Source organism: Saccopteryx leptura, chromosome 3 (assembly GCF_036850995.1).
Source record: "Saccopteryx leptura isolate mSacLep1 chromosome 3, mSacLep1_pri_phased_curated, whole genome shotgun sequence".
Lineage (NCBI taxonomy): Eukaryota > Metazoa > Chordata > Mammalia > Chiroptera > Emballonuridae > Saccopteryx > Saccopteryx leptura.
The window spans coordinates 256,827,851-256,844,439 of record NC_089505.1 but is presented as its reverse complement, the minus strand read 5'-3'; the positions used below and the strand labels follow the sequence as shown (position 1 = coordinate 256,844,439).

Sequence of the window (16,589 nt, the reverse complement as noted above, 5' to 3'; positions counted from 1 at the left end):
CTTTCCTCCTGTTAATGCTGCCATGTCAGTCTGTGATAATGTCAAATGTCTGAAAGAAAACAGTAAAAATAAGTTTTTCCTCCCTTTGTACTACTTTATAGTTACTTGCATCATGACACCCATCAAAATGGCCAAATCAATGATAACTACACCAGGCAACCACCATGAAATGATTCTGAACTACTGCTAGCTAGACAAGCTTGCTATATATATATTGTAGATAATTTTTTAAGATTCTAAAATTGGAATATAAAATCACAAATTAAATTTATTTTCATTTACTTAATTTTTAAAAAGATTTTATTGATTGATTTTACATGAAGAGGAGAAAGAGGGAAGGACAGAAAGTGAGAAGTATCGACTCATAGTTGCTTCACTTTAGTTACACATTGTTTGTTCTATGTGCTTTGACTGGGCAAGCCCAGGGTTTGAACCAGCGACCTCAGCATTCCAGGTCGATGCTTTATACACAGCACCACCACAAGCCAGGCCATTTAATTTATATAATAAGTTGTTGTATTATAACACTAGAATAGATCTAATTTAGGTAGCTTTATCTGAAATGAGAATCTTCAAAACAAAATGAATTTATAATACTAGAAAGTTTCACTTCCCAGTTTAAATTTATTACATTTCTTTTAAACTCATTATAGAAAAAATAAAAAGAATAGTATAACTATCCATCACTCAGTTTCAAATTACTAATACATGGCCAGTCTGGTTGCATCTTTACTTCCTACTCACTCAATATGGAGTATTCCAAAGCAATTCGAGATGTTTTATCATTTAATCCATAAATCTCAATGCATATTGCTAACATAAATTTTAAATACATAACCATACTTCCATTCTTCATACCCAAAATAAACAATTCCTTTTATTATTCAATATCCAGTGTACAATTTCCTCCAGTTTCTAAAAAATATTAATAATTTATGCTTAATTTGTTTGAATCAGGATCCAAATAGTAAAATCCTCTGTTTTAATTGGTTGAAACTGTCTTTCAAATCTCTTTTAGACTACTAGTTTTCCTCTGATTTTTCTTTTATCTTGCTATTTATCTGCTAAAGAAAGCAGGTGGTTTGTTTATAGTTTCCCACATTTCCATTTTGCTGATTGCACCCTGTGCTGATGTTTTAACACACTCCTCTTTCCCCATATTTCCTGTAAAGAGGTAATTAGATCTGGAGACTTGATCAAATCTAGGTTTCACTTTTGTTTTTTTAAGAAAGAGACAGAGTCAGAGACAGGAAAGAAGAGAGATGAGAAGCATCAATTTAAGTTGCCGCATCTTAGTTGTTCATTGATTGCTTTCTCATATGTGCCTTCACTGGGGGTCTCCAGCTGAGCAGGCGACCTTGGGGTCGTGTCTATGATCCCATGATGAAGCCGGCAACCCTGTGTTCCAGCTGGTGAGTCCTTGCTCAAGCCAGTGACCTCGGGGTTTCTAACCTGGGTCTTCAGCGTCCCAAGCTGACATTTTATCCACTGTGCCACCATCTGGTCAGGCTAGGTTTGACTCTTTATCAAGAATACTATAGTGGTGGTATGGATTTTTATCAGGAGGCACATAATTAAAAGTTGTCTTTTTTTTTTTTTAAGTGAGAGGCGGTAGGCAGAGATAGACTCCCACATGCGCCCTGACTGGGATCCACCCAGCAAGACCCCTACCAGATGATGCTCTGGCTGGCTGGGCTGCTGCTCTGTTGCTCAGCAACCGAGCTATTTTAGAGCCTGAGGCAGACAATGAAGCCATCCTCAGTGCCCAGGGTCAACTTTGCCCAAACCTTTTGAGCCATGGCTGACCGGGGAAGGGGGGGGGGAGAAACAGAAAGAGGGGGGAGGGATAGAGAAACAGATGGTTGCTTCTCCTGTGTGCCCTGACCAGGAATTGAACCTGGGACTGCCACGCACCAGGCTGATGCTCTACTGCTGAGCCAACTGGCCAGGGCAAAAGTTGTCTTTTTTTGGAATGTTTTCAGCCAACAATGATCATTTGTAGACCCAGTATTTCATTTGGGATGCAAAATATTGATATTCTAATTTCAGCATAACTTCCTTATTTATTGGCTCAAATACATCATTGATGACAAACTTTCTCTTACCACTTGGGTGCCATGAGGTATAATTCTTTCAAATAAAGATAAATACTTAATATTATCCTTTATTAAGTTTCCAAAATTATGATTTGGTTTCATAATATACTCCAAAGGTTGTCAATAAGTTTTTTAAAATTTTGTTTTTAGGTGTTATTATGAACTTGTGGATTTAAACACCTATAATGTTTTAGTCCACTTGTAGTTGTTATTATTGATGCATAGGGTATCCAATCTATCACCAGCATAAACCTTTTCAAGTTGGTTCTTGAATTCTTCTAACATGACCTCTGGAGGCTTTGACAGCCTCTTTGTTTTCCAAGGTGACAAAACATTTCCAGCTTCCCATTCATTTCTTGTCCAAGACCTAGAATTAGCCATATTTTCGAGGAACCATGATTTTTTCAGAGGAAAATGGTATCTAGAAACTACACCATAGATGCTAGAGGCACTCACTGATTCTGGGCTAAATAGGATTTCTAGACTTTTTCAGAAAATGGAGGTACACAGCATTTTTTGTTTGCTTAGGTCAAAAATACACCATGAATCCTATTGATAGTTCTAAATTCAGTTTTTAAAGTTATATAAAATCTCTATTATTTTATATTTGTTTTTTCTTTTGCTAAAAATATTGGTTTCTAGTGACATTACCAATTACTTGCTTTATTGTAGAATATAAAAAGTTTCAGAATGATAATTTCAAAACAATTTAAGTTAACTTTACAATTTTTTTGTCCTCCAGGTACCTCCCCTACTAGCAATTTACAGTTAATGTGCTCTAAAGGCAGTGTTTTTCAACTACTGGTCCACCAGAAATTTCGTGCTGGTCTCCTCATACAACATCAGGGTGGTTAACTCTTTCGTGGACCGGCACCATTTTGCAGACTGGCAGTTGAAAAACATTGCTCTAAAGTTACTTTAATTAACGCCTCTCTGTGGCTATGCCACTAGCTCAATACATAGTTAGGTTTATTTATTTCAGTCTGATTTTGATTTCTTGGGATTGCACTTTATTAATTAATAATTATATTAAACATTTACATGATTCCAAAGTTAAAACTAAAAAAACAAAATAGTGTATATTCAAAGAAGTCTAGCTTTCATTCCTCTCCCCTCCAGCCCGTTTTTCCCTACCCCAACCATAGGAAAATACTTTTTATCTTCAGTCTTTAATTTTAAAAAATACAGTCAATTCTTGTTATCTGTAATACTTATGTTCCACAAAATGCTGCAAACACCAAAACAGTGAATATTCAAGTATTGCATGTAGGGAAAATACAGGATTAAGGTTCCTGTGAGCCTCTGGTCACAACATTTCTGTCAATCAATAAATATTTTACCTTTTTTATAGTGTGTTTCTATTGAAAGATACTTTATTTAAAACATATTGTTGACTAATTGGCACTGAACTCACAGCAAACAGCACTGTAATTCATACCTGAATGAAGCTTTCCTAACATGTGTATTTTCTCCCTAAGGCATATTATAGCCTTCTCGAACTGAGGAATAGTAGACAGCACTCAGCATTATGCTTGGGGGCCATTTTAACCAGCCAACTCACCAACAAAAAGCAGAAATCAGAAATATGAAAAATATGACATATACCATAAAAAAAACATTTGTTTACAATATGAAAACTGAAGGTGTAGTGTCACCATATTTGACTTCAGCTGAGAAAGTAGACAATAGTCACTAAAAAAATTTTTTGTTTGTGGCCATTCTGCACATGTACTTTCTGTAGTCTATAAATGACTATAAAAGCTCCTGGAGTACTGATTTTGGGACTACAAAAAATTTTAGCAAGTAGGCAAATTCACAAACAGAAGATCTATGAGGACACACATACACACACTCTTCCTTTCTCATAGCCTCTTTTTTCTTAAAAAGTAGCATACTTATATACACTTTTCTCTACCTTGCTTTTTTCACATAGTAATACTTATCCTAAAGATTTCTTCAAGGTAGTACAGATACACAGTATTCCATTCTTTCTCTTTTCAACTACAGAGCACTCTACTGAGTGGATGCCATTTTTTCAACTAGTCTCCTCCAGTCTTTTCATTACAAACAGTTCCGCAATAAACAGTACTGCACATACATCTTTTTATATTTGAGGAACAGATTTTTAGAGGTGGGGCTGTTAAATTAAAGGATGAATGCACATATAATTTTGCTATATATTTCACTGTATAATTTCTTTAATATATATTTCTAACACGACTCAGGTAAAGTATGAGTTTCATACAAAGGACTGAAATACTTCAACTGTAAGAGCTGGTAAACTGTGATGTTATTTAAAAGGAGTTAAATAACAACAGCTACTGAGTTAACAGCAGTAAAACAATCATATATAAAGAATAAAATCAAACATGCTTTAAGCATTTTGAATGCTGAAACGTTTCACCTTTCTGAGCGAGACTGTTCAACCAAAAGAGCAACTAAAGCTATCATTTTTTCAAGGGCAGCTGGCCTGTATTTTTCTTCTGCCAGAGAGAGGATATCTTCTTCCTCCTCCTCTTCTTCTCCTTCTTCCTCTGACAACACTTCTACTTGAGGCTATAGCAGAAAAAAATCCAATTTTAATATACTATTAGTTTCAACATTTTTTTTTTTTTGGTGACAGAGAGAGGGACAGATTGGGACAGACAGACAGGAAGGGAGAAAGATGAGAAGTATCAATTCTTCATTGTGACTCTTCTGTCTCCTTAGCTGTTTGTTGATTGCTTTCTCATTTGTGCTTTGACTGGGGAGCTACAGCAGAGTGAGTGACCTCTCGCTCAAACCAGTGACCTTGGGCTTCAAACGAGCAACCTTGGGGCTCAAGCCAGCAACCATGGGGTCATAATCCCATGCTCAAGCTAGCAACCTGCTCAAGGTGGTGAGGCCATGCTTAAGCCGGATGAGCCTGTGCTCAAGCTGGCGACCTCGGGGTTTCGAACCTCGGTCCTCTACATCCTAGTCCAATGCTCTATCCACTGCACCAATGCCTGGTCAGGCAGTTTCAACATCTTATTGAGAGCATATAACTTGATCATTTTCTATAACTATCCAGAGTACAGTGGCAGAGTGGCAGAAGTATGTATCATGAAAAACAACTACTCAAAGGTCTAACCCTACCTGTAAAAGAATAAACCACATTCAGGACAGTTTCAGACCTAATAGGCAGAACTGTAAATAGCAGTGATTCTCAATATTGTAAATATTTAACCTTACCTAGAGGAATAAATCCTTTAATAACTTTTTTGTTCTTATAGGCAAGCCCCTTGGAAAATAAATCAGAACCAAAATTTACGAGTATGATAAAACAGTAGTTCCTACTTAATAAAACTGCCAGTTATATAAATTAAGGCATCTTTATTTGAAGTCGCCAAATAATCCAAATAGGTATTTCAAAGATACTCACTTGGGCTTTGAAATTCAAGAGACTAAAAAGGTTAATGATCTAATAAAGCAAAAGAAAAGCAGTCTAAACAAGCAGCCATATAGGGTAGAATTATATAATAACTGTCCAAATTCTGAGAAGCTTTAATTATAGCAGTCATTAATGGTTTAGGTCAGGAGTTTGACCAAGGATCAAAGCCCAATTCACTGTAATCTAAAAAGTTAATGTCTTTATGTCTCAAGTTCCTCATCTGTGAAACGAAGATAACAAAAGTACTTGCCTCTTAGGGTTGAAAAAAGATTAAATAAGATAGTGCAAATAGAATATTCAATCCAATGTGGTCATTTCAGACAACACAAAATTCATATAATGCTTTAATATATGAATAGCTACTTAAATTTTTGGAAAACTCTGACAAACTTATTATCAAAGAACTTAAAAAATACGGCTAACAAAAATGTTCACTAAAACAACATGCTAATGATAGAACCCCAAAGTAGGTGGTAGCTATTTTCTTGAAATTTATTTGCTTTTTTCCAGGGCCTTAGCAGTGAAATTTATTACTTCTTTCTTCTCTTGCTATATCCATTAAAAATATCAAACTTAGACCCTTAAAATTTTCTAATATGAGGGCCAGAAGGGAATTTAAAGGGTTCTAGAATCTAATGACTTTCCATGATGTAAATTTGTAGAAATACCATCTAAATTGCCAACATAAGACAGAACAGTACTTACATTTTCAGGCCCTTTGGTTCCCATGTAAAAATGTACCATTGTGGATATGGCTTGCAATGAAAGCAAAAATTGGCTCTAAAAATAAAAATATCAATTTTAAAATAGAATATAAAAACAAGTTTTAAATACTGAAAAGAGTCATATAATACCAGAGATAAACAAAATATAGCCTCACCTCTTCTTCACCCATTTTGGCAAATTCATAAAGGAAGGCAAAATACTCTGTAAGATGTTTACTATGAGGTTTTACACCGTGTTCCATAATTAATAACAGAGTCCTCACAAATCGAGTGACGCATGAACGACCACCAATATCTTCTACTGAGGCATCCATATCATCTGACCTGAAAACACAATTTGATACATCTTAGAGAAAATATGAGGTCTGGAGATAAAAACTCTGGGAGGAAAGTATTTTTAAAAACCTGAATTTATCTCTTTCATCTTTGATAATAAATACCATTAACAACAATATAAGTAGTTGGATTCCAGTTATTGTGTCTGGCTAAATCAATTCAGACAAAAGACAAAGTTACAAATTTATTTGTAGAGAATTTTGAAGATGCGCTTAATCAAAAAGAAAACGAAACAAAAAATTTCTCTTCCTGATTTATATTATGGATTATTTTTAAATAGAAGAACTTAAAATATTTTACTGTGGATATTTAAAAATATTTTGTAGGTTGATCATAAAGTTTAAAAATAGCCTGACCAGGTGGTGGTACAGTAGATAGAGCGTTGACCTGAAATGCTGAGGACCCAGGTTCAAAACCCCTATGTGGCTGGCTTGAGTGTGGGCTCATCTGGCTTGAGCACAGGATCATAGACATGACCCCATGGTCACTGGCTTGAGCAAAGGGTCTCTGGTGCAGTTGGAGCCCCTCAGTCAAGGCATGTATAAGAAGCAATCAATGAACAACTAAAGTGAGCAACTCCGAGTTGATGCTTCTCATCTCCCTCCTTTTCTGTCTTTCAATCTTTGACACTAAAAAAAATAATAATAATAAAATAAAAATAAAATGTTCAAAAGATACTAGAATCTTACCCATCTTCCATTCCTGGCTGTAGATAGAGATGAGCATGTACAGGTCTAAGTCTCTGAATCACATGGATACACAAACGCTGAAACATCTATAAAAGAAAAGATATTAAGATCCCAAGAGCCAACTCATATAAGGTAACAAAAATACTGAAAAATTAACATGATTCAAAATTCTCTGAGGGGAAGTGGAGGAGGGTGTGGGGGAATAAATGGTGATGGATGGGCACTTGACTTGGGGTGGTGAACATACAATACAGTGTACAGAATATGTGTTATAGAACTGTGCACCTGAACCTTGTATAATTTTGTTAACCAGTGTCACCTTAATAATTAAATAAAAATGGATAAAAATAAAAATTTAAATTTAAAATTCCCTCAAATTCTCCACCATCCATTTGTATTTTGCTTAAAGATTAATTTTTTTGACATTCTAAAGCTTCCCAGAGTCTAAACTACAGACTGAAGATATAAGGTAAAGTTAGCTTCAAAAACAATATTTAATTTTAAAGTAAGGAAAAAACAAACAAAAACGGTAAGTTTCAGTAATAGCGATTACCAAAAAACAAAGCTTCACAAACCTCTCAATTAGTGGAGTCTCTAAATAAGATATACTAATGGCCAATAAGCATATAAAAGATGTTCAATATCATTAATAATTAGAGAAATACAAACCAAAAACCATAATGAGACATTACTTCATACTCATTAAACTGGCTAAAATAGAAAACAATAAAAATGCAGAATACCTGACCAGTGGTAGTGCAATAGACAGAGCATCAACCTGGGACACTGAGGTCCCAGATTTGAAACCCCACGGTTGCCAGCTTGAATTCTGGGTTGCCGGCCTGAGCGTGGAATCATCGATGTGATCCCATGGTCACTGGCTTGAGCCCAAAGGTCACTGGCTTGGCTGGAGCCCCCTCCAGTCAAGGTACATAGTAGCAATTAGTGAAATAAAGTAATACAACTATGGCCCTGGCCGCTGTCTCAGTAATAAGAGTGTTGGCCTGACGTGTGGGTATCCCAGGTTCCATTTCCTGTCAGGGCACACAGGAGAAGCACCCATCTGCTTCTCCACCTCTCCCCCACCCCTTCTGCAGTCATGGCTTAATTGGAGCAAGTTGGCCTGGGCACTGAGGATAGCTTCATGGCCTCTGCCTCGGGTGCTAGGAAGAGCTCAGTTGCTGAGCAATGGAGCAGTGCCCCAGATGGGCAGAGCATCACCCCTAGTGGGCTTGCCAGGTGGATCCTGGTCAGGGTGCATGTGGGAGTCTGTCTCTCTGCCTCTCCTCTCACTGAATAAAAAAAAAAGTGATGCAACTTGATGCTTCTCATGTTTCTCTCTCAACAACAATAAAAAAATGCTGAAGAAGATCTAGTGAAACTGGAACCCTCATAGATTGATGAGAATAAAAAAGTTTGGTAGTTCCTAAAATTGTTAAACATAATGTGACCATTTGACCCAACAATTCCACTCCTAGGTACATATCAAAAAATATTGAAAACATTATGTCCAAACAAATATCTGTACACAAATATTCATAACATTATTCAAAATAGCTAAAAAAATGGAAATGTCCCAAAAGTTCATCAATCGCTGAATGAATAAAGAAAATCTGGAATAGTCATATAATGGAACATTATTTGGCAATAAAAAGAAATGAAGTACAGATACATGATACAACATGAATAAATATTGAAAGCATTGTTAAAACAAAGAAGCCAATCACAAAAGACCACAAACTGTATGATTCCATTTATATGAAATGGCCAGAATAGGCAAATCTATAGAGACAGAAAGTAGAGTAGTGGTTATCTGGGGCTGGGGAGAAGAGACAGGATACAATAAGAATTGAATGCTAATAGGCATGAAGTTTCTTTTAGGAGTGTTATAAAGTTAGACAATGGTAGCACAAGTTTAGAAACATTAAAAACCATTAAAGTTTACAATTTGAAAGAATTATATCTCAATAATAACTGAAAAGTGACATATATCAGATCAAATGTTTGGCTTTGTGTAATAAATAAATATATAGTAATATTTACATGTTCCTTGTCTAAATTTTCTAATTATAAAAACAAATATTCGTCGGCCTAGCGTGCGAAGGACCCGGGTTCGATTCCCGGCCAGGGCACACAGGAGAAGCGCCCATTTGCTTCTCCACCCCTCCGCCGCACTTTCCTCTCTGTCTCTCTCTTCCCCTCCCGCGGCCGGGGCTCCACTGGAGCGGAGATGGCCCAGGCACTGGGGATGGCTCTGTGGCCTCTGCCTCAGGCGCTAGAGTGGCTCTGGTCGCAACATGGCGACGCCCAGGATGGGCAGAGCATCGCCCCCTGGTGGGCAGAGCTTCGCCCCTGGTGGGCATGCCGGGTGGATCCCGGTCGGGCGCATGCGGGAGTCTGTCTGACTGTCTCTCCCTGTTTCCAGCTTCAGAAAAATGAAAAAAAAAAATTAAAATAAATAAATAAAAAAATAAAAACAAATATTCATGTGATAGCTCAGGACTTATCAGAAAGAGTTATGAAGTATTTTAACTTTCAAGGTCATTTCAGTCCCCATAGTTAGAATATCTAAGGCTCTGAAAAAAACTCAGTACTACTTAATAAAGCAGCCAGAGTGGAATCTAAGAGAATACGTGGTTATAGCTATCACATGTCTGGTAAGACATGTGAATGATTCAAATCACTTAATTGATATAATATTTAATTAAAAAAAAAAAAAGAAAAAAAAAGGCTGGTGAAAACAAAAGCAGAACAACATTTTGTGTGTTTGACAGAGACACAGAGAGGGACAGATAGGGAAAGACAGGAAGGGACAGAGATGAGAAGCATCAACTCTTCCTTGAGGCACCTTAGTTGTTCATTGATTGCTTTTTCATATGTGCCTTGACCAGGGACTACAGCAGACCAAGTGACCCCTTGCTGAAGCCAGCGACCTTAAGTTCAAGCTGGTGAGCTGTGCTCAAACCAAATGAGCCTGCGCTCAAGCCAGCGACCTTGGTGTTTCGAACCTGGGTCATCTGTGCCCCAGTCTGACATTCTATCCACTGAACAACCACCTGGTCAGGCAAAGGAAAATAACTTTTAAAGTAAGAGGTCAATCTTTCCAAAGTACTATGCAATCTGGGTTAAAACATATTCTCAAGAAAATTTAGAATTAACCTGAAAGCCATTTCTTTTTCAAATAAATTTTTTCTTACCTGTCTCACAATTTGATTAGGGCACTTAATTAATATCTGCATTGGCCACCAGTCATCATCAGCCATGCGGTCCAAAAACCACTGTAAGAAAATAGTTTGATTTTAACATTTAACCAATACTTGTAAATCAAGTGAAAAACTAAAGTAAAACTTTTATTAAAAAATAATAACAAAACTAATTATGATATAATCAACAAACCCTCTAGATCTATGAAATAGTTTAAAAATTGTCAACTGGAATGGGAATAGAGAAACATGTTAAATAACACCAAAAGGATGCTACATGTAGTCAAAGCTAACATGTAGAAAATCTTGCACAACAAATGACAGAGTGGCAAGGAGAAAAAAGAATAACTTTTAAAAGATGAAAGAAGATTTAAGAGACAAAAGCAAATGTAAACCTTGTTTGAATACTAATTTAAACAAACCAACTATGAAGAACATTTTTTAGACAATTAGAGAAAACTAAGCATGGAATAGGTATCTGATGTTAAGGAATTGCTTCTAATTTTACTAGAAGTGAATGCAATCATGTTACATCTGAGCATTTATGATATATGATATAATATCTTGGTCTGCTTTAAGATACTTCAGCTGAGAAAAGCCATGGGGGGGGGCAGAAATAAATGAAAATAAAAGAATGTTACCTTTTGTTGAAGTTGGGTAATAGGTAACATCTTTTTTACTTTTGTACATGTTTTGAAATGTTCATTATAAAGTTCAAAAAATTAAGCCATTGTAATTGAAATTTAAAATAATCAGATTTTCCTATTTCATTGCTATAAGGCGTAATTGACCTTCTATACAAAAAAACCTTTTTTTTTGTGAGAGACAGACAAGACAGACAAGACAGACAGGAAGGGAGAGAGATGAGAAGCATCAACTCATAGTTGCCTCACTTCAGTTGTCCATTTATTACTTCTCATATGTACTTTGACTGGGAGGGGGTTCCAGTAGAGCCAGTGACCCCTTGCTCAAGGCTTCAAGGAACCTTCAGGCTCAAGCCAGCAACCATGGGATCATATTTATGATCCCATGCTGAAGCCAGTGAACCCACGCTCAAGTTGGCAACCTCAGGGTTTTGAACCTGGGTCCTCAGGTTCCTAGGTCAACACTCTATCCACTTTGCCACCACTGGTCAAAGCAAGGCTCAACTACTTTAATGTATTGCATATTATGCTCCTATTTCCCAACTCTTAGAAATTTATGACTTGCATTCCCAAGAAGGTTTATACCACTTTGGGAGCTAGTCAAAAATGATATATTAAGATGACAATATGGTTAAGTGATCATTATCTGTGAGCAATTATTCTTAGGGCTGCCTCACAAAAGGAGATAAAACTGGACATAAACTGATCTAGTGGGATACATGTATTTTTTTTTTTTCAGGGTAGGTGGAAGATAAGTATTTTCTGATAATATTCAGAGTAGTTAAGAAATATCTAGTAGTCCTTTAAATTTTCTATACATTATCCTTCTAATACATGGTAGGAAACCAAAGGACTTTTAAATAACTTAAAAAACAATTATTTAATCAGAATTGATTAGAATAGAATTGATACATAAATTATAACTTTTAGCTATCAAATGATTTTAGAAACAACTCACAGTGAGCTTCCTATGATTTGGCAGATAAAACAATTTTGCTGTAGCATCTACGTTAAAACATAACAGAAAAGTGAATCTTAAGTTATGTATTGTTGATTGAACTATTCACCTCACCTCACAAGCTGCTTGACTATTATTAAACTGTTTGGTCAACAATTCAATCCACTGAAGCATTGTGGGCTAAAAAAGAAAAAGAAAGAAGTCACTGAAGGCATAAGGACTTCTCAGCTAAAGATAATGAAAACCAAAAGATATCAAATCTCAAAAATGCACAAAATAAAACACATACCTTTTCTTTTGAATGAATAAATGTCTCTAGGACAAAGGAAGTGCTTAACTGTAAAAGAAGATGAAATTAAGCAAAAAATATTTAATTATTTTAAAGAAGTCAATTTTGAAAAAATTATCTAAGGCTTATATATTACCTTTGCAGTCATTAGGGATACAGCTTTAGGATCTGGTAATGTACTGGGAATACAACTACACAACTGCCACATAAACCTAGAATTTAAAAGTAATATATTGAAATTCTTACAGAAAAAAAAAAATTAAACATATAACAAAATCTGTTACTGAGGATAGAAGAGGGTAAAGGGGGAATAAATGGTGACAAAAGGAAACTTGACTTTGGGTGGTGAACACACAATACAATATACAGATGATGTATTACAGAATTGTATACCTGAATTCTATATAATTTTATCAATCAATGTTACCCCAATAAATACAACAAAATAAAAAAAAATTACTAAATTTACCAAACTTACCCAAAATATGTATGTTCAAAAATGTTTTTGTCTTGAAGAAATTGCATGTTATCATGCCAAATCCACTGGGGAAAAAAAGGTAATGTTAGATATTAGAAACCATTTGCTTATTATACTGTATCAATATTTTTATTAGACAAGAAAGACTTGCTCTAAAAGAAACAAAGCCCCAAAAATACATGTGCTTAAAATTCATGTTGATTTTTTCCCAGGAATATAAATATAAAACATGAAAGTACTTTAAGTTACTAAAACCACTCCAATATCTGGCTACCTCAAGGGATTGTAAATTTTTAAAAACTGTATTCATAAACATTTTGAAAAAATTCTGAAATCCCATTTGAAGAACAAATATATAAATGAATAAAACTATGTCATATTATACTTTGATAAGACTAGGTTTTGAGAAAAAGATTTATGTTTAAAAACTATCAATACAAAAAATTTAATTCAGGTTAGCAGACCTATGAAAGGTGATTTCCCTGTTTATAAAAATCATAAAAAATGATTATTTCTGTCAGTTCTGTAGAATAGCTCTGTTGTCTTTAGCTTTTATGTTCCTTCATCTCTTTGAATACCCTAAACATGCTGTAAGTCACTGTCACACAGTTCCACAATATTTTTATCTGGAATATATATAATATATATATATTTTTTATTTTTTTAGATTTTTATTCATTTGAGAGAGAGAGAGAGAGAGAGAGAAAGGGGAAGGAGAAGAAAGCATCAACTCCCATATGTGCTTTGACTAGGCAAAGCCTGGGGTTTTGAACCAGCTATCTCAGCACTCCGGGTCAATGCTTTACCCATTGCGCCACCACAGGTCAGTCCTGAAATATACAGTGTGTCCGTAAAGTCATGGTGCACTTTTGACCGGTCACAGGAAAGCAACAAAATAGAAATGTAAAATCTGCACCAAATAAAAGGAAAACTCTCCCAGTTTCATACCTATTCAGTGCAGTTCGATGCGGGCTCTCGCACAGATTTTTTAGGGCTCCTTAGGTAGCTATCCCGTATAGCCTCTACAGACGCGTCACTGACTGATGGCCTACCAGAACGGGGTTTCTCCACCAAACTGTTGGTTTCCTTCAACTGCTATCCCACCGAGTAATGTTATTCCTATGTGGTGGCGCTTTGTTATAAACGCGCCGATATTCACGTTGCACTTTGGTCACGGATTCGAATTTAGCGAGCCACAGAACACACTGAACTTTCCTCTGTACCGGCCACATCTCGACTGGCATGGCTGTGGGCTGCTCCGCTGCATACACGGTGTTACATCATCATCTGCGCATGCGCACATGCTGCCACATCATCCTACAGAAACTGGGAGGGTTTTCCTTTTATTTGGTGCAGATTTCACATTTCTGTCGTCTTTTGTTGCTTTCCTGTGACCAGTCAAAAGTGCACCATGACTTTACGGACACACTGTATTTATTTTTTGATTTTAGATATTACTGGTTGTCTTTATCCCCTAAAGATGTTCAACTACCTCTACTTACCTTCCCAGTCCCCTACTAGTCCAAAATCAGGTTTTATAATCACATATTAGGGATCCTGCTCTACAATATATTTAGAAAATCACAGACCTAGTGATTGAATGGCCTTGCTTCAGTCCTTTAAGCATTTCTAGGCATATAGCTTTCTATAAAGCTGTAGCTACAAGTAGAGTTTGACAGCATTCACCCATCCTAATTCAGCGCCTTTTCATAACAATGAAACCCTATTCTAAGCTTCTTGATTTTAGCTAGGAACTATCTGTCTCCTTTACCCTGCAAGAGTTAAACCTTTGGCCACCAAGGTTATCTGCTTTGGACCTCAAGCCTAGTAAGTTCCATGATTTCCACCAGACTTAGTGCTTTTAATTCCATTCTATTTCTGTTCTACAGAAATATTCATCTTGTTTTTAGATTGTCCTTTATCAATACAATGTATGTGGAGTCAACTGAGTGTGTCTAAGTGTGAAACTAATGCACTATACTGATAAGAACTTTCCTAATTGTTTTCTAGATAGTCATCCAACTTCATTTTAGATCACTCTTCCTAGCAATTATTAATCATCAAAGCCACAGAGGTTCCCTTTCAGCATCTAAAACATGCCAAATAAGCTCCATCTTTCCTCAGGAGACTGTACATAATGTTCTCTTTGCCTGTAGAACTCTTCCCCTCAATAACTTTCTAGTCAAAGATGAAGGTCACATTTCCTGATCACCTTCCCCAGTACTCCTGATTCAACTACCCTTTCTGAGACACTCTGTTTTATCCATATCAGTCTACTACAATTTATAATGTTTGTTTACTTAATATATTTTATGGTTCTAAAATTTTCTATTTACCTTCTGGGAAAACCTGCTACTAGCTATATTTTAACTGTACAAATCTAAAGGACTAGATTCCAGTTTATATCTAAAATCTATATTAATGTTAATATTATTCTATTTTTACTTAATTTTTTAATAAAATGTATGTGCAGGCAATCATTTTAAATTAATAAGCTGAAACATAGTTTAGGTCTGTAATCAAGAATATTCTAACGTAGTTTAGTTTGTTTTTCTTGTTCTTGTTATTACTACATTACTATAAAAGCAAAGGTCTAAATTCCCTTTTGTCACAATGTAAATCAGTGCTTCCCAAAGAATGGTCAGAGAGCTATGAGTGTTCCCGTAACATTTTTAGGGTGTCTATAAGGTCAAAACAATTTACTCTCATTCTCTCATAAACATACAATGGAGTGTTTCCAGAGGCGAAATGATGAGATCACAACAGACAAAATACAGGAGCCCTTATGAGCTGTCTTGTATTAAATTAGATATTAAAGACATTTTCAAAAATGTAAAACAGGGCCACTTTTCTCAATGAACGATAGATTCTGAAAAATATTTTTTCACAAAAATTAGCTTGCCCTAATTCCATTAACCACTTTCTTATTTTTCTTCAATATTACTAATAATGTTTTCCCACTTTAATCTCATTTACTTTATATTAACATGCCAGGTATTTTTGTTATTTTAAAATGAATACAAAATTTAAAAATCTGTTTGAGCCCTGGCTAGCTCACTCAGTTGTTTAGGGGGTCAACCCAACACACCAAAGTTGAGGATTCAACTCCTCGTCAGGGCACATACAGAATTAATCAATAAATGAATAAGTAGAAAACAAACTGATGTGTGTGTGTCTGTGTGTCTCTTTCTCTCTCTCGTTCAAGAATCAATAAAAACAAATAAAAGTTAAAATATTTTATTTCTAATATGGTAAATATTGATATAATTACATTAAAAGTAATAGTTTAAAAAGCTCTTAAGGGTCTCAATAATTTTTAACAATATAAAGGCATTTGACCACTGATAAAATACATATATATCACTAAAGTTTTATTTAAAATTTCATTTTGGCCCTGGCCGGTTGGCTCAGCGGTAGAGCGTTGGCCTGGCGTGCGGGGGACCCGGGTTTGATTCCCGGCCAGGGCACATAGGAGAAGCGCCCATTTGCTTCTCCACCCCTCCCCCTCTCCTTCCTCTCTGTCTCTCTCTTCCCCTCCCGCAGCGAGGCTCCATTGGAGCAAAGATGGCCCGGGCGCTGGGGATGGCTCCTTGGCCTCTGCCCCAGGCGCTACAGTGGCTCTGGTCCCGGCAGAGCAACGCCCCGGAGGGGCAGAGTATCGCTCCCTGGTGGGCAGAGCGTCGCCCCTGGTGGGCGTGCCGGGTGGATCCCGGTCGGGCGCATGCGGGAGTCTGTCTGACTGTCTCTCCCCGTTTCCAG

General features: G+C 36.2%; 2 protein-coding genes across 3 annotated transcripts in view; one reads left to right on the top strand and one right to left on the bottom strand.

Annotated features, from left to right (window-relative positions):
• USP34 (ubiquitin specific peptidase 34) overlaps positions 1 to 16,589 on the bottom strand; it is a 307,835-nt gene that overhangs the window by 33,028 nt on the left and 258,218 nt on the right. For both annotated transcript variants that reach the window (XM_066378190.1, XM_066378191.1), the window contains exons 54-63: positions 12,831 to 12,895; positions 12,489 to 12,564; positions 12,353 to 12,400; positions 12,178 to 12,243; positions 10,456 to 10,536; positions 7,259 to 7,344; positions 6,389 to 6,557; positions 6,214 to 6,288; positions 4,501 to 4,652; positions 1 to 49 (exon numbers count right to left, since the gene is read on the bottom strand). In XM_066378190.1, coding sequence (XP_066234287.1) covers positions 1 to 49; positions 4,501 to 4,652; positions 6,214 to 6,288; positions 6,389 to 6,557; positions 7,259 to 7,344; positions 10,456 to 10,536; positions 12,178 to 12,243; positions 12,353 to 12,400; positions 12,489 to 12,564; positions 12,831 to 12,895 — 867 coding nt within the window. The remainder of the gene's footprint in view (positions 50 to 4,500; positions 4,653 to 6,213; positions 6,289 to 6,388; positions 6,558 to 7,258; positions 7,345 to 10,455; positions 10,537 to 12,177; positions 12,244 to 12,352; positions 12,401 to 12,488; positions 12,565 to 12,830; positions 12,896 to 16,589) is intronic.
• The window catches only part of REL (REL proto-oncogene, NF-kB subunit), a 428,703-nt gene that overhangs the window by 368,766 nt on the left and 43,348 nt on the right, over positions 1 to 16,589 (top strand). The gene's annotated exons all lie outside the window — the stretch shown is intronic.